At 38.4% G+C, this 24,180-nt stretch overlaps 2 protein-coding genes across 10 annotated transcripts in view; one reads left to right on the forward strand and one right to left on the reverse strand.

Moving 5' to 3' along the window:
• The window catches only part of tn (tripartite motif containing protein thin), a 62,634-nt gene extending 60,483 nt beyond the window's left edge, over positions 1–2,151 (forward strand). For all 4 annotated transcript variants that reach the window (XM_089076980.1, XM_089076981.1, XM_011638180.3 and 1 more), the window contains one exon: positions 158–2,151. In XM_089076980.1, the coding sequence (XP_088933106.1) occupies positions 158–589 (432 nt within the window). In that variant the 3' untranslated portion in view covers positions 590–2,151. The remainder of the gene's footprint in view (positions 1–157) is intronic.
• Positions 2,152–4,648: 2,497 nt separating this feature from the next.
• Positions 4,649–24,180, reverse strand: part of Camta (Calmodulin-binding transcription activator) — a 48,322-nt gene continuing 28,790 nt past the window's right edge. For 3 of the 6 annotated variants that reach the window (XM_011638181.3, XM_089076983.1, XM_089076984.1), the window contains 11 exons: positions 16,253–16,441; positions 15,698–16,096; positions 14,688–15,479; positions 14,250–14,585; positions 13,893–14,140; positions 13,491–13,690; positions 13,123–13,230; positions 12,146–12,303; positions 11,294–11,790; positions 10,046–10,201; positions 4,649–8,756 (listed from right to left, as the gene is read on the reverse strand). In XM_011638181.3, the coding sequence (XP_011636483.2) occupies positions 8,618–8,756; positions 10,046–10,201; positions 11,294–11,790; positions 12,146–12,303; positions 13,123–13,230; positions 13,491–13,690; positions 13,893–14,140; positions 14,250–14,585; positions 14,688–15,479; positions 15,698–16,096; positions 16,253–16,441 (3,222 nt within the window). In that variant the 3' untranslated portion in view covers positions 4,649–8,617. Of the gene's footprint in view, positions 8,757–9,834; positions 9,860–10,045; positions 10,202–11,293; positions 11,791–12,145; positions 12,304–13,122; positions 13,231–13,490; positions 13,691–13,892; positions 14,141–14,249; positions 14,586–14,687; positions 15,480–15,697; positions 16,097–16,252; positions 16,442–17,286; positions 18,596–24,180 lie in introns of those variants that run through there. The other 3 variants (XM_025218191.2, XM_089076985.1, XM_089076982.1) reach the window with 3 other exon arrangements.

Here is a 24,180-nt window from a genome sequence, read left to right on the forward strand (position 1 = left end):
TTTTGATAGACGCGTAAAATATTGGGTTTAAATAAAGTCAAAAATAATAAAAATAATGAAAAGAGGCCGAATATCGAATTTCGATTGCATTGTCTTGTTGAAACACTCGACTATTCTCTCGATAGTTTTAATGAACGTTGCTTATGAATTTGCATAGGTATTTCAATCGGACGGCACGTTCGTAGGCAAGTTCGGCTCGTGCGGTAGCGGACGCGGCCAATTAGAACACCCGCATTATATCGCAGTGAGCAACACCAATCGAGTGATCGTTAGCGACGGCAACAATCACCGTGTGCAGATATTTGACGTGAATGGCCGCGTGTTGACATCCTTCGGCTCGGAGGGTTCAGACGAGGGCCAGTTTAAGTTCCCGCGGGGCGTTGCCGTGGACGATCAAGGCTACATCGTCGTTGCCGACTCTGGCAATAACCGCATACAGATCTTCAGTCCCGACGGTGCTTTCCTGAAATCTTTCGGTTGCTGGGGCAGCGGCGACGGTGAATTTAAAGGCCTCGAGGGCGTCGCCGTTACATCCAGTGGCAACATCGTCGTCTGCGACCGCGAGAATCATCGGGTCCAAGTATTCTGAATTCGTCGATTACGTTTTATTTAACATTGTGCAAGAGCTCTTTTCATCAAACGGATACTACGCTGATCTATATTTATATTCGCGTTTATTAATGCCATTAATGATGAGCGAATATTCAGAAAATATCTTTACACGATGTCGCGTATTTTATATACTCGAAAAATATCTGTATCGATGTCTACGAGAGTCCGAGAGAATATCTGTGGAATCGAGTTTCAATAATCTCGAATAGTTTTTTGCACCAATATGGAGACTTTTTCATCTGGAATCTTCTAACATTCGGTAAAGCTCGAAATTGAATTCAAATAGAAAAAAAAAATAAGACATGAGAAATACTTTCATATATTATGGAGAGTATATTATTGTTACCACCTTATAAAATAAAATCGATGTACAACATCTTGAAAAATATATGTAAAAGATTTTTCAATTTAATGACTTTTTATGTACAGACATTCTGCAAATACATAAAATTTTATCAGAAGTAAAATATTATTACAGTTTGTCTTTTTAAAGTATTAATATTCTTACTTTTATCTTCTCTTTATCGAAAAGCCATCTACATAGTATTTATATTTTACGAAATTAAATATATTTTATTTTACTTTTTATTATTGAAAAGATTATCTTTGTTATCTGAACGTAATAAATTTGTTATAGTTCTCGTCTAACGATTCATGGTTTTTGATTAACGAAATAAAGAAGCACGAAAATAATTTTTCCATTGTTCCAAAAATGGAAGCAGTTGTTTATTCTTGATTGCATTGTAACTAATTAGTAACTCTGATTGATCCGTGTGAAATTTGAAATATCTTTGTTGACGATTGCTAAATCAATATTAACGAAATTCACATTTACACAAGGGTTAATCATCAAATAAACAGCTTAAGGGAAAACTTATAAGCTAAATTTTGATAATTATTTGCTCGCTTTCTATTCTTCTCGCATCGAAGCTGACAACAACGCAGACGAAATTAACGAAATAAAAAAATAGACGTTCCCTGTTTTGAACTAATCTTTCTATTATCCAAAATTTCCTGGACAAGCCAATCTCAACGCTCTCGCATTTCTAGTTGCAAAACACGTTGCTTTTCTGCGGTTTACCGCAGATCATTCTTCGTGTCACTTTGACGAATATTGGATTCATACGCTCGGCGCACGACGCGATATAGGATGAAAGAAATATCGGGACGGATGGAATGGTAGAGAGAAAAGCCTGAAAAGAAAAAAAAAATAGAATAGCAATCGTATCGACGAGCGCAACGACGCGTGAATAGAATCGTGCCGCTCGCTCGCTCGACGGCGAGTGGACCGAATTCTCTGGGGAAAATCTTGGACGCCGGTCGATTCTCCGCTCTCGCGGCAGCTTCAAAAAATACACAGAGCCGTGTTTGCCTTTTCGTTCCTCTCCAACTCACTCCTATCTTTCCTAGTCTCTCTCTCTCTCTCTCTTCTTCTCATACGCATGATATTCGAGCGAACTTAATTTAATTTATATGCAAAGTGACAGCAAATAAAGTTTGTACCGTTTGTATGCTTTAAATAAACTGTTGCGGAAGGAAGACGGTAAATAAATCTTTTCTGAACCACTCGTCTCCTGATCTGCGAGATGATCTCCTGATCTCTGAGATATTATCCCATGCGTTTCTCCATGAAACAGCTCAGACATTAGAGATAAAGGGAGAAAGGATTATTACTTCTGTGCTATGAATACGATCGTTAAATTTAGCGGTTCGCGAAGTCTTAATTCGACACTCCACTCGAGAGAGATGAGCAGTTGGAACTTTGAGCAGCTGGAAGTTTCTCTCAGCATCAATAGAAGCTCTACAAGCAACTCCTCCGACGTATTCTAGGATCGTTATTTGCCCGGATATTCCTTAACTTACCGTAATTGTATTATTCGCCATATCCCGGTCCAGACGCAACTACAATATCCGGCATTCGTATTAAATTAACTCTTGCAATCAGTATTTTATTACGGATTGATTAACTGAAACAATTATTCGCGAAGTATTATAATTTAACAATTATTAACTGAATTATTAACAATTATTAACTGAAACAATTATTCGCGAAGTATTATAATTTAACAGATTGTTTTTATTTCCCTTGCTCTGATTTCTTAATAAAGTATTTAATGTTACATATCTAATTTATTAAGTAATTTATTATGACAAATCTTTCTTCTTTACTTTATTGGCAAATATTCTTGAAACTTATAAGTACTTAAATATTGGTAGCAATTTTCCAAAATTGATAGTATCTAAATTTTCGAAGAAAGAAAAATTTGCAAGAAAAATAAGTCGGGGAGGTGGTGGATAAATGGGACAGGGGATGAGAAAAAGAATTGGGGCAAGTGAAAAGTAGGTGTGAGTCAATAAATATATAATTTATTAAATGCAATGTGATGAAATGGTGTAACAATAGAGGGGCGGGCGAAACGACGATCGTAATAATCGCCGCGAGGGCGGACAAGAGATAATACGCCACCCCCGCCCGGCGCCCCTCCGGAGATCGGAAATATAGATAAAATATTTTCGTTATTATTTACAATATTAGTCGAACGTTAGTCAATAAATAATAAACAGTGGCATAATCCCTTTATTTAATAATATAATTTAATTATATATATATATTTATATAATATTACGCTTGCGATAATAAAAATATTACATGAGATGGAGCCTTTACCGTTATTCGTTTCCGCTAGTAAAATCTAGCACGTACGTGCCACATATCTATGCGTTGTCCTCGTTCCGAAACTTCTTTCGGTAATCGATTTCGGGTACTCGATTCCTCGTCAGGCGATTACGCAGGAACGAGAGAGGATCGAAGTGATCCCGCGTGATCGCCCGAATTTCGAAACGCGAAACGCCAAGAGCGGATTGATGTCGAAACAGCCGTCGAAACTATCATCAACATTCCGGGAAAATCGCGCTCATTCTCTCATTCTTTCTCTCTCTCTCTCTCACACACACACACACACACACACACACACACACACACACACACACACTCTCTCTCTCTCTCTCTCTCTCTCTCTCTCTCTGTCTTTCTCTTTCTCTCCCTCTCTTTCTGTCTTCCTATCGCGAAAAAATCGGCGACGAGATTGAACAACAAATGGCAAATCAGCTCGGTTCTCGACGTATGCGGAGAAATGATTTTCGCAACGCGTCAGATTATCACAACAAAAGTACACGCGACATGCTTGGACGTTATCAATCGTCAAACGGAGTAAAAAAGTGGTGTGTGTGTGTGTGTGTGTGTGTGTGTGTGTATGTGTGTGTGTGTGTCTGGTATCTCCGGTGTCTGTACAAATGTGATAGACACCGACCCGATCGTTTCGACCCTTTCGACATCGTGACGCGTGCAACGCGCGCCGGGCGCCGCGTGTTCGCGCGATCGCGAGCCCGTGCCCCGCCCTGCCCTGCTACGCGCCGCCATCTGGATACGGGCGGATACGCGCGATGAGCACCGGACGACCGTGCTCCGAATTTTCGGCTCTTCTTTTTCTTTTTGCTTTTTCTATTTTGTAAAAAATATACGCAAGAGTTTTTACGCGAGAGAGACATATCGACGATGCCCGGAGCCGCGGCGGAATCGCCTTCCGCTTCGGCGATCACGCGCTCGCAATCCTCGAAACCTCGCGATATCTCGCTTCCCGACGCGCCGAAGCGTACTTCCGGTTCGCGGCGTCGGAAACTCGCCCCTTCGTATCCCCGTCTGATTTCGAGGATGGCTCTATTCTCGAAACACGCGGTTTCGCGGTAGGGCCGCGGCGAGATACCGGCGGGCTCGCGACAACGGAAACCGCACGGTCAAACCTCAATATAAACGCGCGTGTGTGTCTCGTGCAACTCTCGAGACTGGACAATTGGAAATATAACGAATCTTCTATAGCGCGAATCTTTGACCTGATTCCTGATTTTTAGAAGAAGAATTAATTCCTGTTAGTTTTAATCTTGCTTTTAATAGTCCGCTATTAATATACCTACTGATTCGTCTCTGCATCTAGAGAGTAGTTTGAAAAGTGGCATGAGATAGTATTGTGTTATAGGATTCTTCTTTTTTTTTTTTTTTTTTTTTTTTTCAATTATTTCCCATCTGTTGTATCGAGATTATTTGAGTAATAAAGTTATAATTATTTATTTAATTAATTAAAGTGGCAGCAGTTAGGCCATGCGGCTCCTATCATCTAGTCGTCTTTGACTCTTGGCTTCCTTACGTAGAATTTAAAAATTTTTTTTCCCCTTTACTTATTAAACTTCTTTATATTTTGAGAATAATTTGTATTATAAATGACTTTTAAAGTTTATGTATTCATCGAAGCGCCTATCCTAGCGATGTTTTTTTTTTTTTTTAATTAAGATTAGTTTTTTCTCAGCGGCCTCCAGCCCTCTTCACCCCTTCTCCGTCCGTTTTTCCGATCTTCAACCAACTCCTCGCCCAGCTTGTCTTCGGTGTACGTCGTTAATTGTATAATGAATGTGGAGCTACGGCGAAACTTCGAAAATATCGCGCGGTATCGGCTATTCCCTGTCTGCCGTTCCGCGGGTAAAAAATATTGTATTCGACTTGTCTCACGGAGACCCCCGGTGAAAAGCGACAGAAAAGCACCCCGTCCTCGGTTGCATGCGATCGCATCGAGGACTTCGTCTTTTCGCCGAGACCGCGCGCGCGTGCCGTATCGTTTTCCGCCCCTTTACTTCATAAATTCGGAACCTGATTGCCACGCATAACGACAAGCCCGGCTAACTAGAAATATTTCTAACTTGAGACTTTGTCCGTCATCATCGTAATCGTCATCGTTAACGCCTCTCGTGCCCGCTACGTGTATAATCGCTAGCCCTCGTTTAATTAGATTTCTTAAATATGTAATAAGCAAAAATATGAATATATATATATATATATAATAATAGTTTTTTTTTGTGTATATAATAATCATTATTATTTTACTCATTTTTTTTTTAAGTATTTCGATAAGATTCGTGATTATTTTAATTAATTAACAATGATTAAAAGAGTGTAAGAATTTGTTATCTTCCCTCCTTCTTCCTTCCGTCCCTCCTCTCGCTTCCCGCGCACTCTCGCATCTCGCTTCTCTTTTTAATAACTAATAACTCTTTAAGCTTAATGGCATGAAAATGCTCGTTGGAATTGACTCATGTGTACAATATATATATATATATATATATATATATATATATATATATATATATTGTAGTAATATCCCACCTCGCGTTCCGCAATTACGTCGTTCCGTTAGATCTCACGACCCGCTGTGAGTTCTGCGAAACATTCCGAGGAGAGAAGGTCGATATGGGTTAATTTATATTCCCTCGAAGAAATTCGGCAATTCGAAAATCCGTAGCACCCCTTTACATTTAAACGACACGCGCTATCGACACATAACTCCCCCGACAGATCTCGCACGGCGTAATCTCGATTCGCCATTCACTTCGCGGATCTCTATTCGTCTGTCTGTCTGTCTCCGTTTTTTTTTTTTTTGCTTCTCACATCGCAATGAGAACACTCTCGCGTGCGTACGGAGACGCACACGGAGACGTACGTCGGAGATACGTGGATTCTCATCTTTGTCTCTCCCCTTGTCCCGTTGCGCGGAAATACTTTCTTGGATCACCATTATTTTATCACAATGGACGTTTGTCCTCCCGATCAAAACATTTTTGAACGCCGGGACAATCACGCCCTTCGCGCGCCGTGCAATCGTGCGCGATCGCGTGCGCGTCCGCAGTCAACTACGCCCTTAATTAACCGCTAATTATATCTTTATGCTAGAGAATCTTTAAAAAAATCCCCTATCGGAGAGAGAAACGGTAGGTAGTTTTTTTTTTTGTAACAATGTATAATCGACTAGCTTACGTTCTAAAAAGTAACTCTACGAAGTTGATTATACTGTGACTAGCACAGCCCGTGGATGAAGTTGCGCCCTTTGAACGAAGGGCCCGCTCATTTTTTTTCTCTTTTCTTGTTTTCTTTTTTTTAATTCTCTTTTAATAATTCCTTCCTCTTATTGCCTCTAGTAGCTACCTAGGTTCGCGTATTTGCTCTCCTTTCGCTCTGTGTCTTCCTCACTTTTCTCTCGTTCTCTTTCTATAAAATTTTCTAAAATCAAAGCAAAAGCTCCCTTCATTCACGTCTCTCAAGCAAAACGAATTTCGTACACGAAAGAGACCATGCCATATGATAAATGACAATAATTTCTCGTCTATACAGTAGATTTTCGACGCTGCGCTATTAAATTTACTGAACGATAAAAATGCAATGACCAGCTTTGTGTATCACTTAAATTTAACTAACATTCTCATAAAAATACAAAAAAAATGTACAGAATAATATCGATTAAAAATCTAAAAGTAATCTCGTAAAATATTAAGGCTGTATCTGAATTCGTATTTAAAATTTCATTTTTATCTTTCGAATTTTCGAAACTTATCTTACCCGTCGTTAACATAACTCTGCTTTTAAAGTTAATTTTATGTCGCTCTTCCATATTCTGTTTGTTCACTTCTTCGTTCATTTATTAATATCAGATGGATTCAAAATGTAAAAATATTAGAAACGCTCACGAAGAACATCAAGATTTGAAAAGATTCTCGCGTAAAATAAGTCTCTTTTGATCGAGTGGTTTTTTCTTTGTTTTTTTTTTCTTTCCACTCGCTATTTTTTCTTAATACAATCTTAACCGCAGTCTAATTTGATTAAAATTATAAATCAATAAATGTACCATAAAGAAGAATGAAAAATATTAACTATTTTCTATGCAAGTAAGATTGTATAGTGCATGTAATTATATTGAAAAAATAGATCTAATAATCTCTACACGAATACTTCTTTGTCATAGAAAATGGTAAAGTTACGTCGGTATGAGCAGAACAACATTGATGACACGAGTCTCTCTCTCTCTTAAAACAGAATTTTTAGATTTTTAAAAAAATAATAACTAATTTTTATAGGATTTATTTCATTTTATAGTATCTTCTTTCTAATTTTCTTCCTTAAAAGATATTGAGATTTATTAAGTTGAATTTAATGTAAGTTTGATAAAATTGCAATTTAGAACAAGCTATATTTAACTTGTACCGTTTTAAAATGGTTATTTACATAATAAGTTTATACATTTTGTTTACCCCAAAGAGGGGATCAAATTTATCGACTAGTGTCATCAAAGAAGAAACATGTCTATACCTACAAAGAGTTTTGTATTGAAGAAATATTTCATTTCGAAAGAACTTGCAGATCTGCCAGTGGCAAAACTCGCGAGCTATTTAAATCTACAAAAGCGATAATGACTTTGTGCGATTCAGCTCGGTGCATACAAGGATTTAATAAAATATCACGGGAACGGCTCGTCAACTTCGATGTTGTCGCGATGTAGCAGGAATCAACGTATTTGTCGGACCAAGCAGATTTCGTACTCCTGAAGAGACATGGTATACGCTAGACGCTTATATCTTACATGTGTTTGTTAAACAAAACAAAGACAAAACCGTGCTGTATAAACAATTTTCGAATCAATCGATCTTATACGGATTTAAGAAAAAAAACCTATTTACGATCGATTTGTCTATCTGCTGTTACTCCAACTCGCTCGTGTCGAGAAGGATGTAAAAATACGTAGAGAATATGATAGTAGCATAAGATACAAGTGAAAAGAATAAACGGTAGAGGATGGCACGCGATATTAACGATATTAACGATAAAGAAATATGATGTGAAGGATAAAAGATTAGAAGATAGATAAGATTCCAGACTGATCAACCGTTGGGTACGTAAATCAGAGAGACGCAGAGAACAAAATTCTGTATATCATTCAGTGTCGTACGTCTGGTACCCTCTTGTGATAAGTTGTGACGCAGTCGTCGCATTAACGACGATACTTCCTCAGAGCGTCGCGACAGCCGATCCGGGGCGCCGTTCACCAACCGGATCATCACCACCGGCCGTGTTACTTCGCTACCGAACTGTCATCGCCGCCACTCCGCGTGCCGTTGGACTGACAGTCAATTAGGTGACCCCCGGGCTGGCGGCTACTAGGCTGGCCCCTGGGCTAGATGAGGGCGAGCTTTGGGGGACAACAGCCACCCGCGAAGTGACCACTGGCGGCCTCCCGCTCCCGTTTGCGACGGCCTTGGCGTTCTGCAGTCTGATTCAAGGCAGAAATATAGGCTTTATATAGAAACACACATTTTTCGTTCGCGCGAAAGTGCACAAATGACACCGAATGATCAAGCAGTATATACCGGAAGGCAGACAAACGCATCTAAGCGCTTCTCGATTAATACCTTGCGGCGACTCATTGACGAACAACAGTTAATTGGACAGTATCGATTCATTAGGAAATATATTATTTGATTAAAACACATTTCTAAACAAAAATAACAAATAATTGCATCACTCGTATTAAAATAATTTCTAAATTAATATATGACGGATGATATATAAATTGATATTTATAAGATGAATATTTATAAGATGAAATAATTTTTTCATTTTATGAATAGCTATTAAAAAATTAATTAAATAATGAAAATTTTAAAAATATAAATGCTAGTCTTCAATCCATTAGGAGATATATTATTTGATAAACGCATTTCAAAACAAAAATAACAAATAATTGCGTTACTCATATTAAAATAAGTTTTAATTTTTAATTTTAAATTAACAAATATAAGCTGAATATTTATAAGGTACAATAATTATATTATATAATTTTTTTATTTTATGAATAGCTATTAAAAAATTAATTAAATAATGGAAACCGTAACAAAATATGAATGTTGTCTTCAATCCATATAAACATGCAATACGTTTCACATATTCGTCCACGAATTCATTCGCAAAGATGATTATCGAGAAACTCGATAGTTCTACGTCGTTAAGCGACAAATACACGATTTCGTTATACAAAACACAGAATATATATCGACGAGACATTCAAACAATAAACACGAAGCATCATCAAACGTGATGTGTGAGGCACGATATAACACGGTCCCGATATATAAACATTAATTCGTGTGTCGTGAAACAGGGTGCAGATCGAGATAGAGACGACGAAAGCGTTAATTCCCTTCGGCACAGACGAGACAGGAACGAGAGAGAGAATGAGAGAGAGAGAGAGAGAGAGAGAGAGAGAGAGAGAGAGAGAGAGAGAAAGAGAGATGTACAAACGAGTAATGTTTTGCCGAAACAATTTGCCCTATTATAAGATCTTTACTTACCGGTCGTGACTCGTCCCACGACAAGCTGCATTAGTGACACACAGAAGAGGGAGACTTTAGAACTTTTACACTTTGTCTTTTTCGTTTTACAGTACGATAAAGCCTTTCGTGTGCTAACAAGAAGTCTCTACTACGTTAAACTAATGTGCGTGCACATCGTTGCAACAGGAAATGCAGCACTGTACACACACACACGTACGGGGATACTAACTTGATTTTGGACTGCCGCATGAACTGCTGGATCTTTCTTGCTGCCTGATGAGCCGCCTGTTGATGAACCGCCTGCTGCCTCGCGCTGGCTGAGCCCGGTCGCGCCCGATAATTTCGATAGTTGTTCTGAATCACCAACGCCGCTTTCGTGGCTTGCCTGCGATAAAATGTATATATTAATATTCTAAAATCTGCGCAACGACGATTTAAATTAAACTTTAAAGAGTAAAAGTATAGAAATATATCAAAGTATTTAAGACATATAGAATGAATAGAATGACGCAGATACAAGCAGAGATTCTTATAAAAAAAAAAAAAAAAAATAAAATTCTTTTGTTAAATGAATACATTTCTATCTTTGATCTACAATAAATAAAAATCGGAATTGGCCGCACGCCCGATATCTTCCAGCAACTTGCGTTTTCGCGGAGAATTCTACAATGATAATATATAGTCAGCTGATTGTCACTAATTTCGAAGATATTACAAACGGAAAGTTCAAATCGCTATATAACTAGATGAACACAAGCAGGAAGAAGGTAGGAATACCGATCTCCATCTTCAACGAAAGTCGTATTAATTTAATGCCAACTTAATTCTGTATTCAGGCCAGCATAACGAAGGCAGAGAAATCCGCAAAGTTTCCGAATTATTTACGATGCCAATTAAAAGTTCGCCCCGAGAGAGGTACACGGGTCGAACTTTGGTGGCATCGGTCTAATTCAGTCGGAGGTCGTTAAGTCGTCCCACAATGGTACGTCTTGTCCCCCGATTATTAATTGTCCCTTATTAAGACGTCCGCCCGCAACCTCCTCGGCCGGCGGAATATCGATGGAAATTTAAGCTTTCTAAGTTCGAAGCAATTTGGCGATGTCTGCGCGATGCGAGATAATGATCTGTCATACTTAACAACCTTGAGCTCAACACGAGTTGATAACACGTGCCCACATAAACTTGGACGATCCGTATCTAAACGTCGCATGCATCGCGTAAAGTAGTTAGTACCATTACAGCCTGACAGCAAGTTCATTTTGTTCTTAAGACTTTCCGAGTGAAGAAAGTTCGATGGCACGCGAAATGTTAAAAGGAGAAACCTCAAAACGCATAAAGCAAGTCACTCTGAATATAAATATAAAAGAAAACGATATATAACGATACGACATAAAAGAAAGAAAAATCAAAAAGATAGAAATGAATATAAAAGAAATCTACTGATAAAATATATAATGTGAAGTGATAAACAGATTACCTGTGATAAGCGTACTGTTTGTGGCGGCGATAGTACTGTTGGATCAGAACGGCGGCGTGCCTTTCAGCCTCTTCCTGCCTCTGACGACCCTTATAATTCCTATATGCCTTTTGAATCATCCTGGCGGCATGATAGAGCTCTCTCTGCTCGCGATCGGATAGCGTCAGTCTACTAAGATCTGCTTCATTACCGTCTCCGTTGCCATTTCCGGTCGCTGTCATGACTCCGGAACCAATCATGCCGTTCAATTTGCGCTCGCCGCCGCCATTCGACGAATAATACTGGCCGCTGTGAGCATTACCATTGCCATCGAGCTGCAGTTGCAGCTGTAGAAACTCACAGAAATCGGCGGTGGTGGGTGGCGGAGATGGTGAATCGGGTGTCAGACAACTGCTGGAGGGACTCGAGGGACTGGCATCGGCATCGGCATCCGAAACTGAAGCGGCGCCGCCGCTGCAGTCGCGATACGAGTCAAACAATTCCCCAGAGTCGAGAGGCTACAAGCAGAAATATTAGCATATAAATTGAGCTTTATAGTGGAAAACCCGGCAACTTCGAAGTTACATTTGTCGGCGCACAAATCCGGCTGGATTCAAAGTTTTGCTTCTAATTATGATTCAAGACTGAACTAATACCGGTAGCTATTTCTCCGATTGTATACACCAGAAGACTATGTCCAACTCCAACGGGAAAGTTTCGGCGATTAATTAATCATTCGCAATCTCTTATCTGTATTTAATCCGATTTGAAATTTAAGGAGAGATTAGAATAAAGGGATGGAAGGGAAAATTCTACGGGATGCACAATTCTGAGAATTAATAATAATAATAATAGCGAGTGCGATATCCTTACCATTTGTTCCATGAGAGCATCTTCCAGGGGTGACAGAGGCGCTGTGGGTGGTGGTGGCGAGGAAGAAGACGGAGAATCACCCTCCGCCCTCTTAATCCTTTCCGGTAGCGCCGCTATAATTTGTTCTGCCAATGTCAGCACCCTCGCGTCTTCCTCCCCTATAAAAAGGAATCACCACCCTAGCCAAATTTGAAAAGCTCATGATGGCAGGCCGCCGAAATCACATCGATCACAACACCGAAGTTTAAAAGCCGTGAACGTGTTCTACGATGCATCGAGATGCTGTCGCAACATCAGGTAAAATATTTAACACCAACAAGTGCGCCGCTACGACATGAATTGACAGCACGAAGAATTAGACAACTCGCTGGTAAGTATGACATTTTCCTACTCGTTTTGCAAAGTGAGATACCTCTACATTAGTTGACCGGACAGATCGCGTGTCTGTCCAGGTGATACAGTCGTTATACTGCCATTAAAAGAGCGCACACAGTCGAGATCGTTGCAGTCGAGAACAGGCCTCGATAGCCGACAGTAGGTGGCTAAGAAAATTTAAACGTTACACACAGCAATTCATCCAACACCAGCGATTTACGAATGCCAAGCAACACCAATATTGTTTAAGCTGCAAGAGTTCAGAAGAGTTAAAGAAGGCGGCAAAGTCGCTGACCGAGTCTGGTCGTTTCTTACGCACACAGAGAAATAGAGATAGAAAAAGAGAACACTGCTGTACGCGTGTATGTGTGTTCATATATATGTGTAAAAAGTGTGTATATATGTGTTTGTGAACGAGGGAGGCGAACGTAGTTTTAGCTAGGTTCTCTACGGAATTCGCAGTCCACATGATTGTGGTAGTACATCTAGGCCGATCCATTTTCTATCGATAGTGTGTCACAGAGAGATAGAGAATTACGGATAGTTTTTACAGACAGGCAGACAGACAGACAAATAGAAGAGGAAACGAGGAAGGTACGGACCTACGGTCTCCTGAGGGGTCGAAACGCTCTCCATTCCCTGTTCGCTGAGGCCTAACGACGATTCATCCTCTTGCAACAATTCCATGTTATCCAGCAGCGGCGAGCCACCTGTGTGTTTTTCGATAAACCCCACTTAATGCTATATACGTTGCCTAATTTATTACGCTCGCATGACTTTTTTACGGCCTTTCTGTGACTCTACAGTCTTTATAAATTGGACGAGGGAGAATATAATGGCGCTGAGAGGGGTCTAATCGGCACAGGGAGTTGAGTGTGACTATACGTGTGTTAGATACGTGAATGTGTGTGCGTGTATACGAAAGAGAAGGCAGTATATATATATATATATAATAGCAAACAAGACTAACACAACGCCAGATCGAGACCGCTGTCTTGAGATGGCCGCCTGGGGCTAGGGCTGGCGGGTCGCAAGAAAAGCCTCTCGTCTTGCCTTCGAGTTTCGAGCTGATTCAGTTCTTCGGCGATCGCCGTGTGACCGTTCTCCGCGGCCAGCTCGGTCGCCGTTCTATTCTGACAATCCCTCACGCGTAGTGCCATAGCATTCCATCTATGGAGGCAGAGTTAAAATAATAAATGCTTATTAAAATTCAGTTCGATAAAAAATTAATATGTTCGTGGTGTGAGGCAATTGTGAGCCACACGAAAGGCGGAGGTGAATTATATAACTTTTGTCATATAGAGCTTATAGAGCCAATTGCTCATAATTAATGTTAAACAAATGTTGCTCCGATAGAGATATATTCACAAACCTGTAAAGGATCCTGGCGGTGTCGGCATGTCCCGCCGCGCAGGCCCAAGCAAGTGGCGTAAGGCCGGCGCTATCCTGCCTAAGAGCATCAACCTCGGCATCCAAAACGCTACTAGGATTTTCTGCTCTCCAGTGAAGGAGTGCACAGGCTAATCTGGAGTATCCCAATCCGGCCGCCAGATGCAGGAGAGTAGGCCCACCGGACTGAAGAGGTTCTGCTCCGGCTCGCCAAGGACGGACAACAGCATCCTATAATATTCCAAAACGGCAAAGCTTTACGTAGTAATTGATTAAATTACGACTATTAAGATCTATCAAGATCTCAATTAGAGAGCTCAAGACGTTGTTCTTGAAATACCTGGCAATAAGCAACCAGTCGCTCTTCTAGATGAGCTGCGGGAGAAGGTGGACCGGGACCCTGCAGACGGGCCTCAACGTCCGCAAGACGGTCCAGCAGAGCTTTCTCTGGGCTAGGTTCGCTCGTCGGCGCTCTACGATATTCGAAGGCAACGCTATCGGACACGACAAAACCGTCGCAGGCCACCTGGAGGGACGCTATTCCTGGTGCGTGCGCGGGACATCGACAACGCAGTACGCCTGGTTGCACGAGGCACGCTTCGACCGGTTCCGCATCGAAAAGTACCGAATATGATTGGGAACCACTACCGCCGGTCCATGGACCAGCAACTAATACCTAAAATACGAATTATTATTTTATTATGTTATATCGACATAAATAATTAGCAAATCCATAAACATTTAATAAGAATCAGCTGTAAATATTTTATCTACGCACTTTTACACCACCCTCGGTGTAACTCCACTCAGGACTATATTCTGCAATATGGACGGTTGTACCAGGATGACATCCGACGTCGTTCTCGGGAGCACCTCGCTGTTCCTCGTGCTTTGTATGTTCGGCTTCGAAATCATGCAGCTCTGGCAAATCACCGAACACGTCGAACGCGTCCAGATTGACCAGCACGTCGTCCGACGAATCAATAAAATCCATCGGATTAATCATGCTGTTGTCTGCCGGCGAAGGTGACGGCGACGGGGGCACCATGTTAGCCGATAGTGTCCTCTGAATGTCTTCCTGACTCAGATCCAGCGTCTCCGCGAAATCGGTCACCTCGGAACCAGAACTGCCGATTGGCAATGATTGTACGGCAGATCTTTCCATACTCTCCTGCGCGTCAATCTCTTGTTGCGTTTGCTGTTCGCGGTCGACGCTGGTTTGTGATACGATTTGTTGTTCTGTGACTTGTTGCATCTCCACTTGCTGACTTTGCTGTTGCTGCTGCTGTTGCTGTTGCTGCTGCTGTTGCGGCGGCTGTTGCTGCTGCTGCTGTTGCGGCTGCTGTTGCTGCTGTTGTTGCGACTGTTGCTGCTGCTGTTGTTGCTGTTGCTGATGATGATATGGTTGACTGTTAAGTATCAGAAGACCACCACCGCCTTGAATTTGTTGCAAACTTAAAACTAAAGGAGCCGGCTGTTGACTCTGAGTGGAATGGGAATGTCTTGAATAAACGCGGGGAGCCGGAGCCGCCGTCGTCGTCTGTTGCTGACCTCCCGTTGTCGAAGAGACCTATTTTAAGCAGGTGTTTACGCATAATTTTATATAACTAATAATATTACCAATAACATTATAAAAAAAGTTTCCCAAAAATATTTTTAATTTTTGTAGCAGAATTTTTTATATGTTATAAATAATTAATTTATTTAACGTATTTAATAATTAAAAAGAAAGTAAAGAATAAATTAAGAAATTCCATTTATTATGAGATGTCAAGTTTAATATAATACCTGATTGTCGGGCGTAAGTCTCCTAGGTGCGAGTTGAGTATTACTGGTGGAGGAAGTGGAGGATGCCCTTTGCCTATCGAGCAGTTGAGAGACTATCATGTCGACGGGATGGTTTGAGTGCTGCGTGAGATGAGGATTGTTCGGATCGTCATCTCCACCGAGGAACATGGGCCTTAATTGCGACGCTAACTCGTCTCGCGTCCATTCCTTCTTGTCTGGCGGCAGCGCGAGGCAGGGTGGCAGGGCCGCCAGCTTCGCATCACCATCCGGATAAGGGACATTCAAATAATGGACGAGAACTACGTCCGGATTCTGCAGTAGCCAGTAACACCGCCGATGAAACGTCGGAAGGATCGCCGAGTGCACATAACAGCCATAGATGCACTCGACTCCCTGAACCTGTCATCGGATGACGTAACAATTTGTGTTTGACGTGAAGTAAAAATTTCCTTTATAAATTATAATAAATTTTAATAAATAAGTTGTAATTACTGGTTGCAAATACGGCTTAACATTAACTGCTCAATATCTTTTTTCTTTTAAGTATAAAGTTACCTTTAGTTTCATATGATCCTCCCGTGTAGTCTTTCCATCTTTTCTTTTCTTCCAGCAATAACCGTCCCGCCGGTAACGTACTTTTTTCCTCGAGTACAGTAACATTGAACCACTTCGTGGTCGTACTTTTACCTCCCGACTTTGCCATTCGGCGTGCCTCTGAAAACTGATTAGGATGGCGGCGATTTCCTGGAAATAAAAAAGTAAGCTATATTTATTATATTTTAATATATAATTCTGATTATCTTATACATATTACGTTCTGATTACCTTATATATATTATCAATGTGTTACATCGTCATATTTAATTTAATCATCCGATCATATTTTATTCACTGATACAATGTCTACAAATGTTCAAGTAAAGATAAATCGCGCAAAGAGACAGTAAAGCGAAGTGGACTTGTCGCAAAAGCCATACGGAAGATATATAAAATATATTCTGCTGACATATGTCTTTCTCTATAGATTTGGCTTCAGTCCGAAAGTCGTGCTGATCTATCTTCTAGACTGTGTTTTCATCTTTGGAGAAATAAAATCATAACTGATCGCAAACACATTGTACAATGAACTCCGTGATAAATTTGCACAAGCATTAAAATCTGGGTTTTTTGAAAAAAAAAAAAAACATGTTGGAAGATAATATCTTCAGAATTTGATTCAAGAGGATTGTTCTAATTTATAGCAATTCCGATTATTATTTCTTCTCTCCTAAAATTACAAATATCTATAACTTATTTTTGCATAGACAAGTGGAAATTTAATTATAAAAACGGTTAAGAATTTATCGATTGATATTATCGAGTTAAGTACGTAGGCAGAAAATAATAAGATGCAAATTGAATGGAAAGATTAAGACCCTATATTTATATTGTCTAGCGCGGTACAATCAACAAGTCGAAAGTAAAATAATTATTCTTAATCTCGAGTTCTCGGACGAGGTTTTGACTTGGGACAAATTCTCTCGATCTTCCAACCATCGAGACCAACAAAAATAACTTAACATAATGAATAATTCAGCAGCGATACTTACATACTAACGTACTTGGCATATGAAAAATGGAGAAACTGTCTTCGGGTCGGGGGCATACCTTGCATCGCACGTGTCGTACGGCCAGTAGAGACGCGAAATGTGCATGTTGCGTCATTCGCATTTACACGCCGCTAACAATAACAGCGCCGTCATTACGGTTCATTATTGATTTTCGCCGCGAGGAACCGCTCGGCGTAATTTTAAGCGGATGGGGCGCGATAGCACGGCGTCATTAGAGGAGGAAGTAATACCGGTACTGACGTTAAGAAATGCAATTACCGCTGGGACTTTTGATGTCGCGATATTCCGTCTCTATAATCCCTGCTTTCACCCCATTCTCTCCCCTCATCCTTCAACCGTACGTACGTACGCGCCAACGCGGCACGCAACAATCGGCGCTCGGCGGGTCCGCACGATGCGCATAATCAGAATAAAAATGCAAAATTCACTTCTATAAATATTCGTAGTATACGATAGTTATCGGCAATTCAGGCTACTTGAGGACATAAAAGAAGGAAGGCAGCGTCCGCGGGCGCGGGAAAAAAGAATTCAACACCCAAAGGCGCGGTAAATAGGTGGCCAGGGGCGCCCACGACACGCGACCTAACGTGCAATAATGCAAATCGAACCGGTGCATGCGGTCGATTTTCACCGATCCGAGGAATTTAATAATGCTCAACAGCGAAATATATGGATTAGCCTCGTGATTAGCCACAATTCTCTTCGAGATCACCAGTATAATTTCGATATGACGATATCGGAAGTAACGAGCTGTGTATTATCCAACAACATAAAATGATAATGTAAATTGTAAATTGTACCGCTGTTTATCGGCTCATCGATTACATATCTCGATGATATGACACGTAATTATTAAAAATTGAATGATCTCGCACGGATAATATAATTAAATTAAATTAGATTAAATGGGAGCATTCGGGAGCATTTCGTGTCTCGCACAATGTTTGTTCAGCGTTGTTTGTTACTAAAAGGACAGGGATAATGGCGAACGTAATAAATCTGCACAGTTCTCGCGATATTCTAATCAAGCGAGTTTGCCTTCAAACTCGGCTGGAATTATGAAACGAGCGCGAGGGAGCGTACGCCACCTCGACGTTCCGAAATATAATAACGTAATAAAGTGCTTTGCCTAAAAATTCTCTTCCGATTCAATTTCGCTGATTTGGCAGAGTGCCCCGTGCATTTCTGCGAGAAGATTATAAAACGGTACTAAATATGCATATCCACCGGAATATGTATCGCGCTCCTCACGAAGGTTACTATCGTACGTCATTAGAGCCTTTGTCAGAAGCACCACTACCCCCATCGTACGGACTGTCCCTCCCTCTAGTCTATTAAATTTCTTGGCCATGATCTCGGTCTCGCGTCGAATCATATGAGATGTATCTGGGGCACTACATATTTTATATATATATATATATATATATATATATATATATATATATATATAGAATAATATTTTCTATTTATTTCTAGTATGCCTTTCTAATATTCGTTCACGATATATAATAATGTTAGAACACATAAAACTCTTGGTGACACGACATTTTATGTCAATACAAATTAAAGAATGCCCCTTTTATAATTATATATTTACACGAATGAGGAATTCGATAAGCGAGATATGCTGTAAATACGAACATTTGTCACATCGGCAAGAATGTCTGCGGTTCGCATTTGTAGCACGCGAAGCACCATCCATCCGCCAAGTGTAAATTAAATTCCCGCGAGATTCTGCGGCTATCTTCCACGTGGTATTGAGGATAACCCGAATACCACACGACACAGAGCTACATGTACGTTGGGCCACGTATCTTGCGCACATTTTACAGTGACAAAAGCTGCCAGCTTTTGATTGGACCGGCTACGTGAACCAAACCTATTCATTTTAGATGAGGCATAGCAAGATTGGATTTTCAAGATAATATAAGCGCTTAGACCTTATGGAAGACACGTAATCAGATTTGAAAAAAAAAGATATGTACACATCCACACAGAAAAAAAATTAGTTTTAAATCGAAACTATATATTCTCATATATAAGCAAGAATATTATAATCTATAAAAGATTTTTAGTCTTGAAAGAGCAAAAATAATACTTGTCTGAATACAAATTCATATATATATGTATATAATTCATGTATATATATGAGAATATTTGTTTTGATTTAAAATTAATTTTTTTCTATGCATTGACAAATAATCCATTTTTTTCACTATGAATGTTACATCTATAATTTTGCACTATTATTCTGTCTTACAAGACTCGACTGAAATTTTTGTTTATTCTCAATAAACGTAATCACATTTGTAATATCTAAACTAATTTACGAATGAGACAATTTCTTATTATTAATTACTATACAAACTCGATGATATATCTACGTGTTGCTATAATATTTCCGTTCAGAAACGAGCCCCGATTGCTAACTCAGAATAGCCTCCAAATTCCGTTCCAAATGTTAATCACAAGAAGACGGCATGGCTGGGAATTCGTAGGCTACTTATAATATCTTCGGGTGTGTCCCGTGGGTATAACATCAACTTTCGAAAGGTTCTCCGGCGCACGTGGCCTGGATAATAAATATCGTCGATAAGAAATGGCAAAAAAATGAGGGATGGCAGTAGCAATTGGACAAGATGAGCCGTAATGTAATAAAAATAATAATAATATAACAATATGTGATAATAATAGCAGAACAGTACTATTATTATATATGTTGAATTATAATGTAAACTTTCTTATATAATGTAATATTTCTTTCTTATTATTTAATAAGGAAGGATGATTCGACGCGAGAGTTTTGTTAAAATAAAACAAAGAAAAAAATGCTTTCGGTCATCATCCCGCTCATTTTGGAGCATTTCATATAACGAGATCGTGGAGAGCATAAAATAAGAGAGACCGATGCTGGCTTGACCAGCCATTAGACCGACCGGATCGACGGGGGCTAGTGGGGCTAGATAAAGCTCCCTCCCTCATAGCACAGTGTAGTGATTTACAACTGGTTAATTGATCATTTGCATTCTATGCTTCGTGCCGCCGTTTGCCGCGCCGTTTGCCGCCGCCGTCCAGAGTCCAAAACTCGCGACCTCGGCTGCTTTGCATCGTGCATCCCTTCGCTACAACTTCCCGCTCGCAGACTTACGTCCATTTGCCTTGATTAATTGCAGTATGTGTCTCAACAAAAATTAGGTTAAACCGACAAGCGAGAGTTCTGTCTCCTGTTTGCACGCTTTGTACGCTTGGTATTATATAATTAATCTCGTATACCATATTAATCACGTAAATCGTATGTCAATTAATCTCCATGCGGTGAACATTCTATGATATACAGCGTGTCATAATTAACATTTATAGTACGCTTTGCTAAGATTTTCTATTTTTTATTACTAAGATATATTATGCATCTTTTTTATTTTTTATATAATACTAGTTTTTACAGGTTTTTTTATATAATTACAAGTTTATTTGAAACATTTAAAAGCATCGAAAAGAAAATAACTTAAATTGAGTTATTAAATATAACATAACAAGTTTTATAAAATTTGAAATCATAAGATACATATAAATAAATATAAGTTTCATACGTTAACGCGCTATGCCTTTTAATTATTTCGATAAAATGGTAAAATATTTTATATCTCGCAAGTATATTTTTAATTTAGTGTATATAAAATTATTAACATCTCTTATTTAACATTTAGAATGTAAAAGATTAAAAGTTATATGATATAATTACTATTAATATAGTTATCAGCAATCTTTCCACAAAATTTATCATTTGATATTATCATTTGAGAAACATATGGTTTATTATTAATCTTAAGATTCTTTTCATATTCCTATATAGCGCATTTGTATATTGTTCTGTGCATTGCGCTTTGCAGTGATCGTGAAATAGGTCAAACAATGCATGGAATATTGTAGCTTGTAATATCTCCATATATGTATGTACATACACGTGACAATAGAAGCTTATAAAATATAAATGCGATCATCGATTGGAACGACAAAATTTAAAAGGTTTTTTTATAAAATCTTCTATTGTAAAAACACGCAAACAACACATGTAAAAATATTACTTCGATATTATTTTAATATAAATTATATTATTTTTAATATAATTTTTATAAAAATGCTAAAGATAAACGATGATATACGATGTATTATAAATATTTCAATATTACATTAAAATTTTGCAAAAAATGTACATATATTTTTTCTTCAACAATTTTTTTTTTTTCATTATCTAATAAAACTTTCTGCTTCGTTTTTTCTTCTTTACTTATCTTTATATTTCTTTTTCATGAAATTATTATTTACATCATACAAAAATTAATTCATATAATAGAATTTTCGTGATTTACAATGGATATTATTGTTCTTTATACACAATTTTTTTATGTACATATATAAATAAAAAATCATACACAATTAGAGATAGAATATTAAAGTTATGAAGATCTTTAAGAGTACGATGAAAGAGAGTGACAATAGATTTCTTCCTTCAACTTGACAGACACATAAACGAAACTCTCTCTCTCTCTCTGTCTCACATGCCACCGGAAGAGATATGTTCTACCTGATTTACGAATACAAAAGGAGCGATAAATCGACTCTGCTGGCGATGTCGAGGACAAAGACAATCCTTTCTACATTCGTAACTACATACGTACGAGTATCGGAAAAATGGAAATTCTATCGATAAATCGTAAGAAACCAGCTCCCAAGAAACTCTTAAATAAAAATGATCTTCCTCGATAAAGAAAAAAATTCCGATATCCGACATTGTATTATAAAGAAATATTATCTACTTTAAATTTATTTTTTGTTTCTTCCAAATAATGCATGTATGTTACATAAAAATAAATAAAAATAATATTTTTAATATTAAAGTTATTTAAAATAATAAAAAGGACCGTTATATATTTATTTATCTTTTATTAGTTGTTGAAAATATCTAAATGGATTGTTTCTTTATTTTTTTTCTAGAAATTTTAGAATATTACAACAATTATTTTCGTATATTTACGTTTATTTGCGTACATTTGTACAATAATGCATCACCGAGGCATTAATAATCATAATACAATTGTAAGAAATTAATTGCCATCAGCAATCGTTATCGTCATTGTCTCGTGGTATCGGTAATTGGGAGAAGACCACCAATGAAATATCGATGCTGGCTCCACCGATGAATCGACTGCGGCTGCATTGTGCTGCCGCGACTATTCAGTGTATCACAAAAGACTTAGGAAATTGGTTAATTTTTCCGAGATGACAAGGGAGAAGTCATTCCGAGATGTCGAGATGCGAAACGTGTCCGTGTACAATTTCTGAGATGCATTCCGGATAGGAGACGCCGTGCCTCTATTCTCAATGAAGCGATTTCGTGAATCGAGGGCAATGCAATTTTCGACGACGTATGTAAGCGTATGTCTATGTTATTACGGTTCTTGCGAACTTTCCGGATCAGCGAATCTCTTCGAAGTCCCGACGACTTTATTTATTCGATTCCAAAGTTGTTCTTACTACACAATATCTTTATCGAACATCGGTATCGAAATTTCGCGATTTATTTCGGGATAATTGAAATATGTAAAAAATTATCAACGATATACATATTTCTAAAATGTACGCGGAAAATTGCAGTAAATGCAAATTCTTTGAAAATTCTTTGCACTAAAAAATTTACACACGATTGCATATTTAATATATTTACTTTATATTTTAAATGTTTAATTTATAAGTATATAGAGCTGTAACGTATAAGATTAAATATTTCTATAAACGAGATATATGCTAAAGTCAATTATTCAAAGTTAATCTTGACTTCAGTAATAAAACTGCGAGACTATAATTAACAAACTAGACGATATATTCGGATAACGGGTTTCCTCGGAAACGTCTTTCAATTAAAAGGTGCACGGCAAGCGGTCTAAAGCGGTGTTTAATTATAACGACCGCCGTCGCGATATACTTTTGCGGATCCGAGCGATTTAATGACCGCGTTTCTACTTTCGCATGCAATCGGAAATCAATAAATAAATGAGAATGTTGTTTTAAGAACAATCTCCGTTTACAAATATAGGTCATTTCACGTTAATTAATCAAGTTTAATATATTCAAAATATATAATAAAATCATTAATGAATCAATTACTCTTGTTGTCAAATCATTTCTCTGTAATACAAAAAAATAAGGAAAAAAATAAGCTTAGATTCAAATTTCCAATATTCAATGGACAAAAAATTGTGTTTAATATCTATTTAACTCGAATCTATTAATTTAATAGAGGAATTATATACCCACAAATTTATTACACTCATAGATATCTTCCAGAAGGAGGCTTAGAAGGTTTCGAAAATTTATGCGCGGCCGCAATTTGGGCAGAAGTATTTGTAGCGTTAAATTAGGATGCTAAATTAGGTAAAGTAGGAGACTTCTTATCCAGGTATCCTCATTTAACACTGCAATAGGAGATTATTTAATAAATCAGTGCCATTAAGGCACATTACAAATGCTAAAAGTGCAAAATGCGCTCGCCTATAGATATGTGCTAAAACTTATTACTATAATACTCCCTCCTACGTATGCATTCAGCATTGCCCTGTTTCGGTACAAATGGGATTTCATCAGGCGAAGGTAATAAGAGCGGAAGTCACGTCAGAAATCTTGAAAATTATTGGCGTTAAAATAGAAAAAAAACATAGCAGAATATTCCTTACGACAGAGAATTTCCGGTGCGGAATTATTTTTTGTTTTAAATTATACTTCAATACATTGCAGTGTATTTTCTTCAAAAATTTAAATATCGCAAAGTATTATTAAATATTATTTAACATTTTATTAATAAATTTCGTCATTTAA

Source organism: Pogonomyrmex barbatus, unplaced genomic scaffold (genome assembly GCF_055798465.1).
Source record: "Pogonomyrmex barbatus isolate J1 unplaced genomic scaffold, ASM5579846v1 scaffold2, whole genome shotgun sequence".
NCBI classification, from domain to species: domain Eukaryota; kingdom Metazoa; phylum Arthropoda; class Insecta; order Hymenoptera; family Formicidae; genus Pogonomyrmex; species Pogonomyrmex barbatus.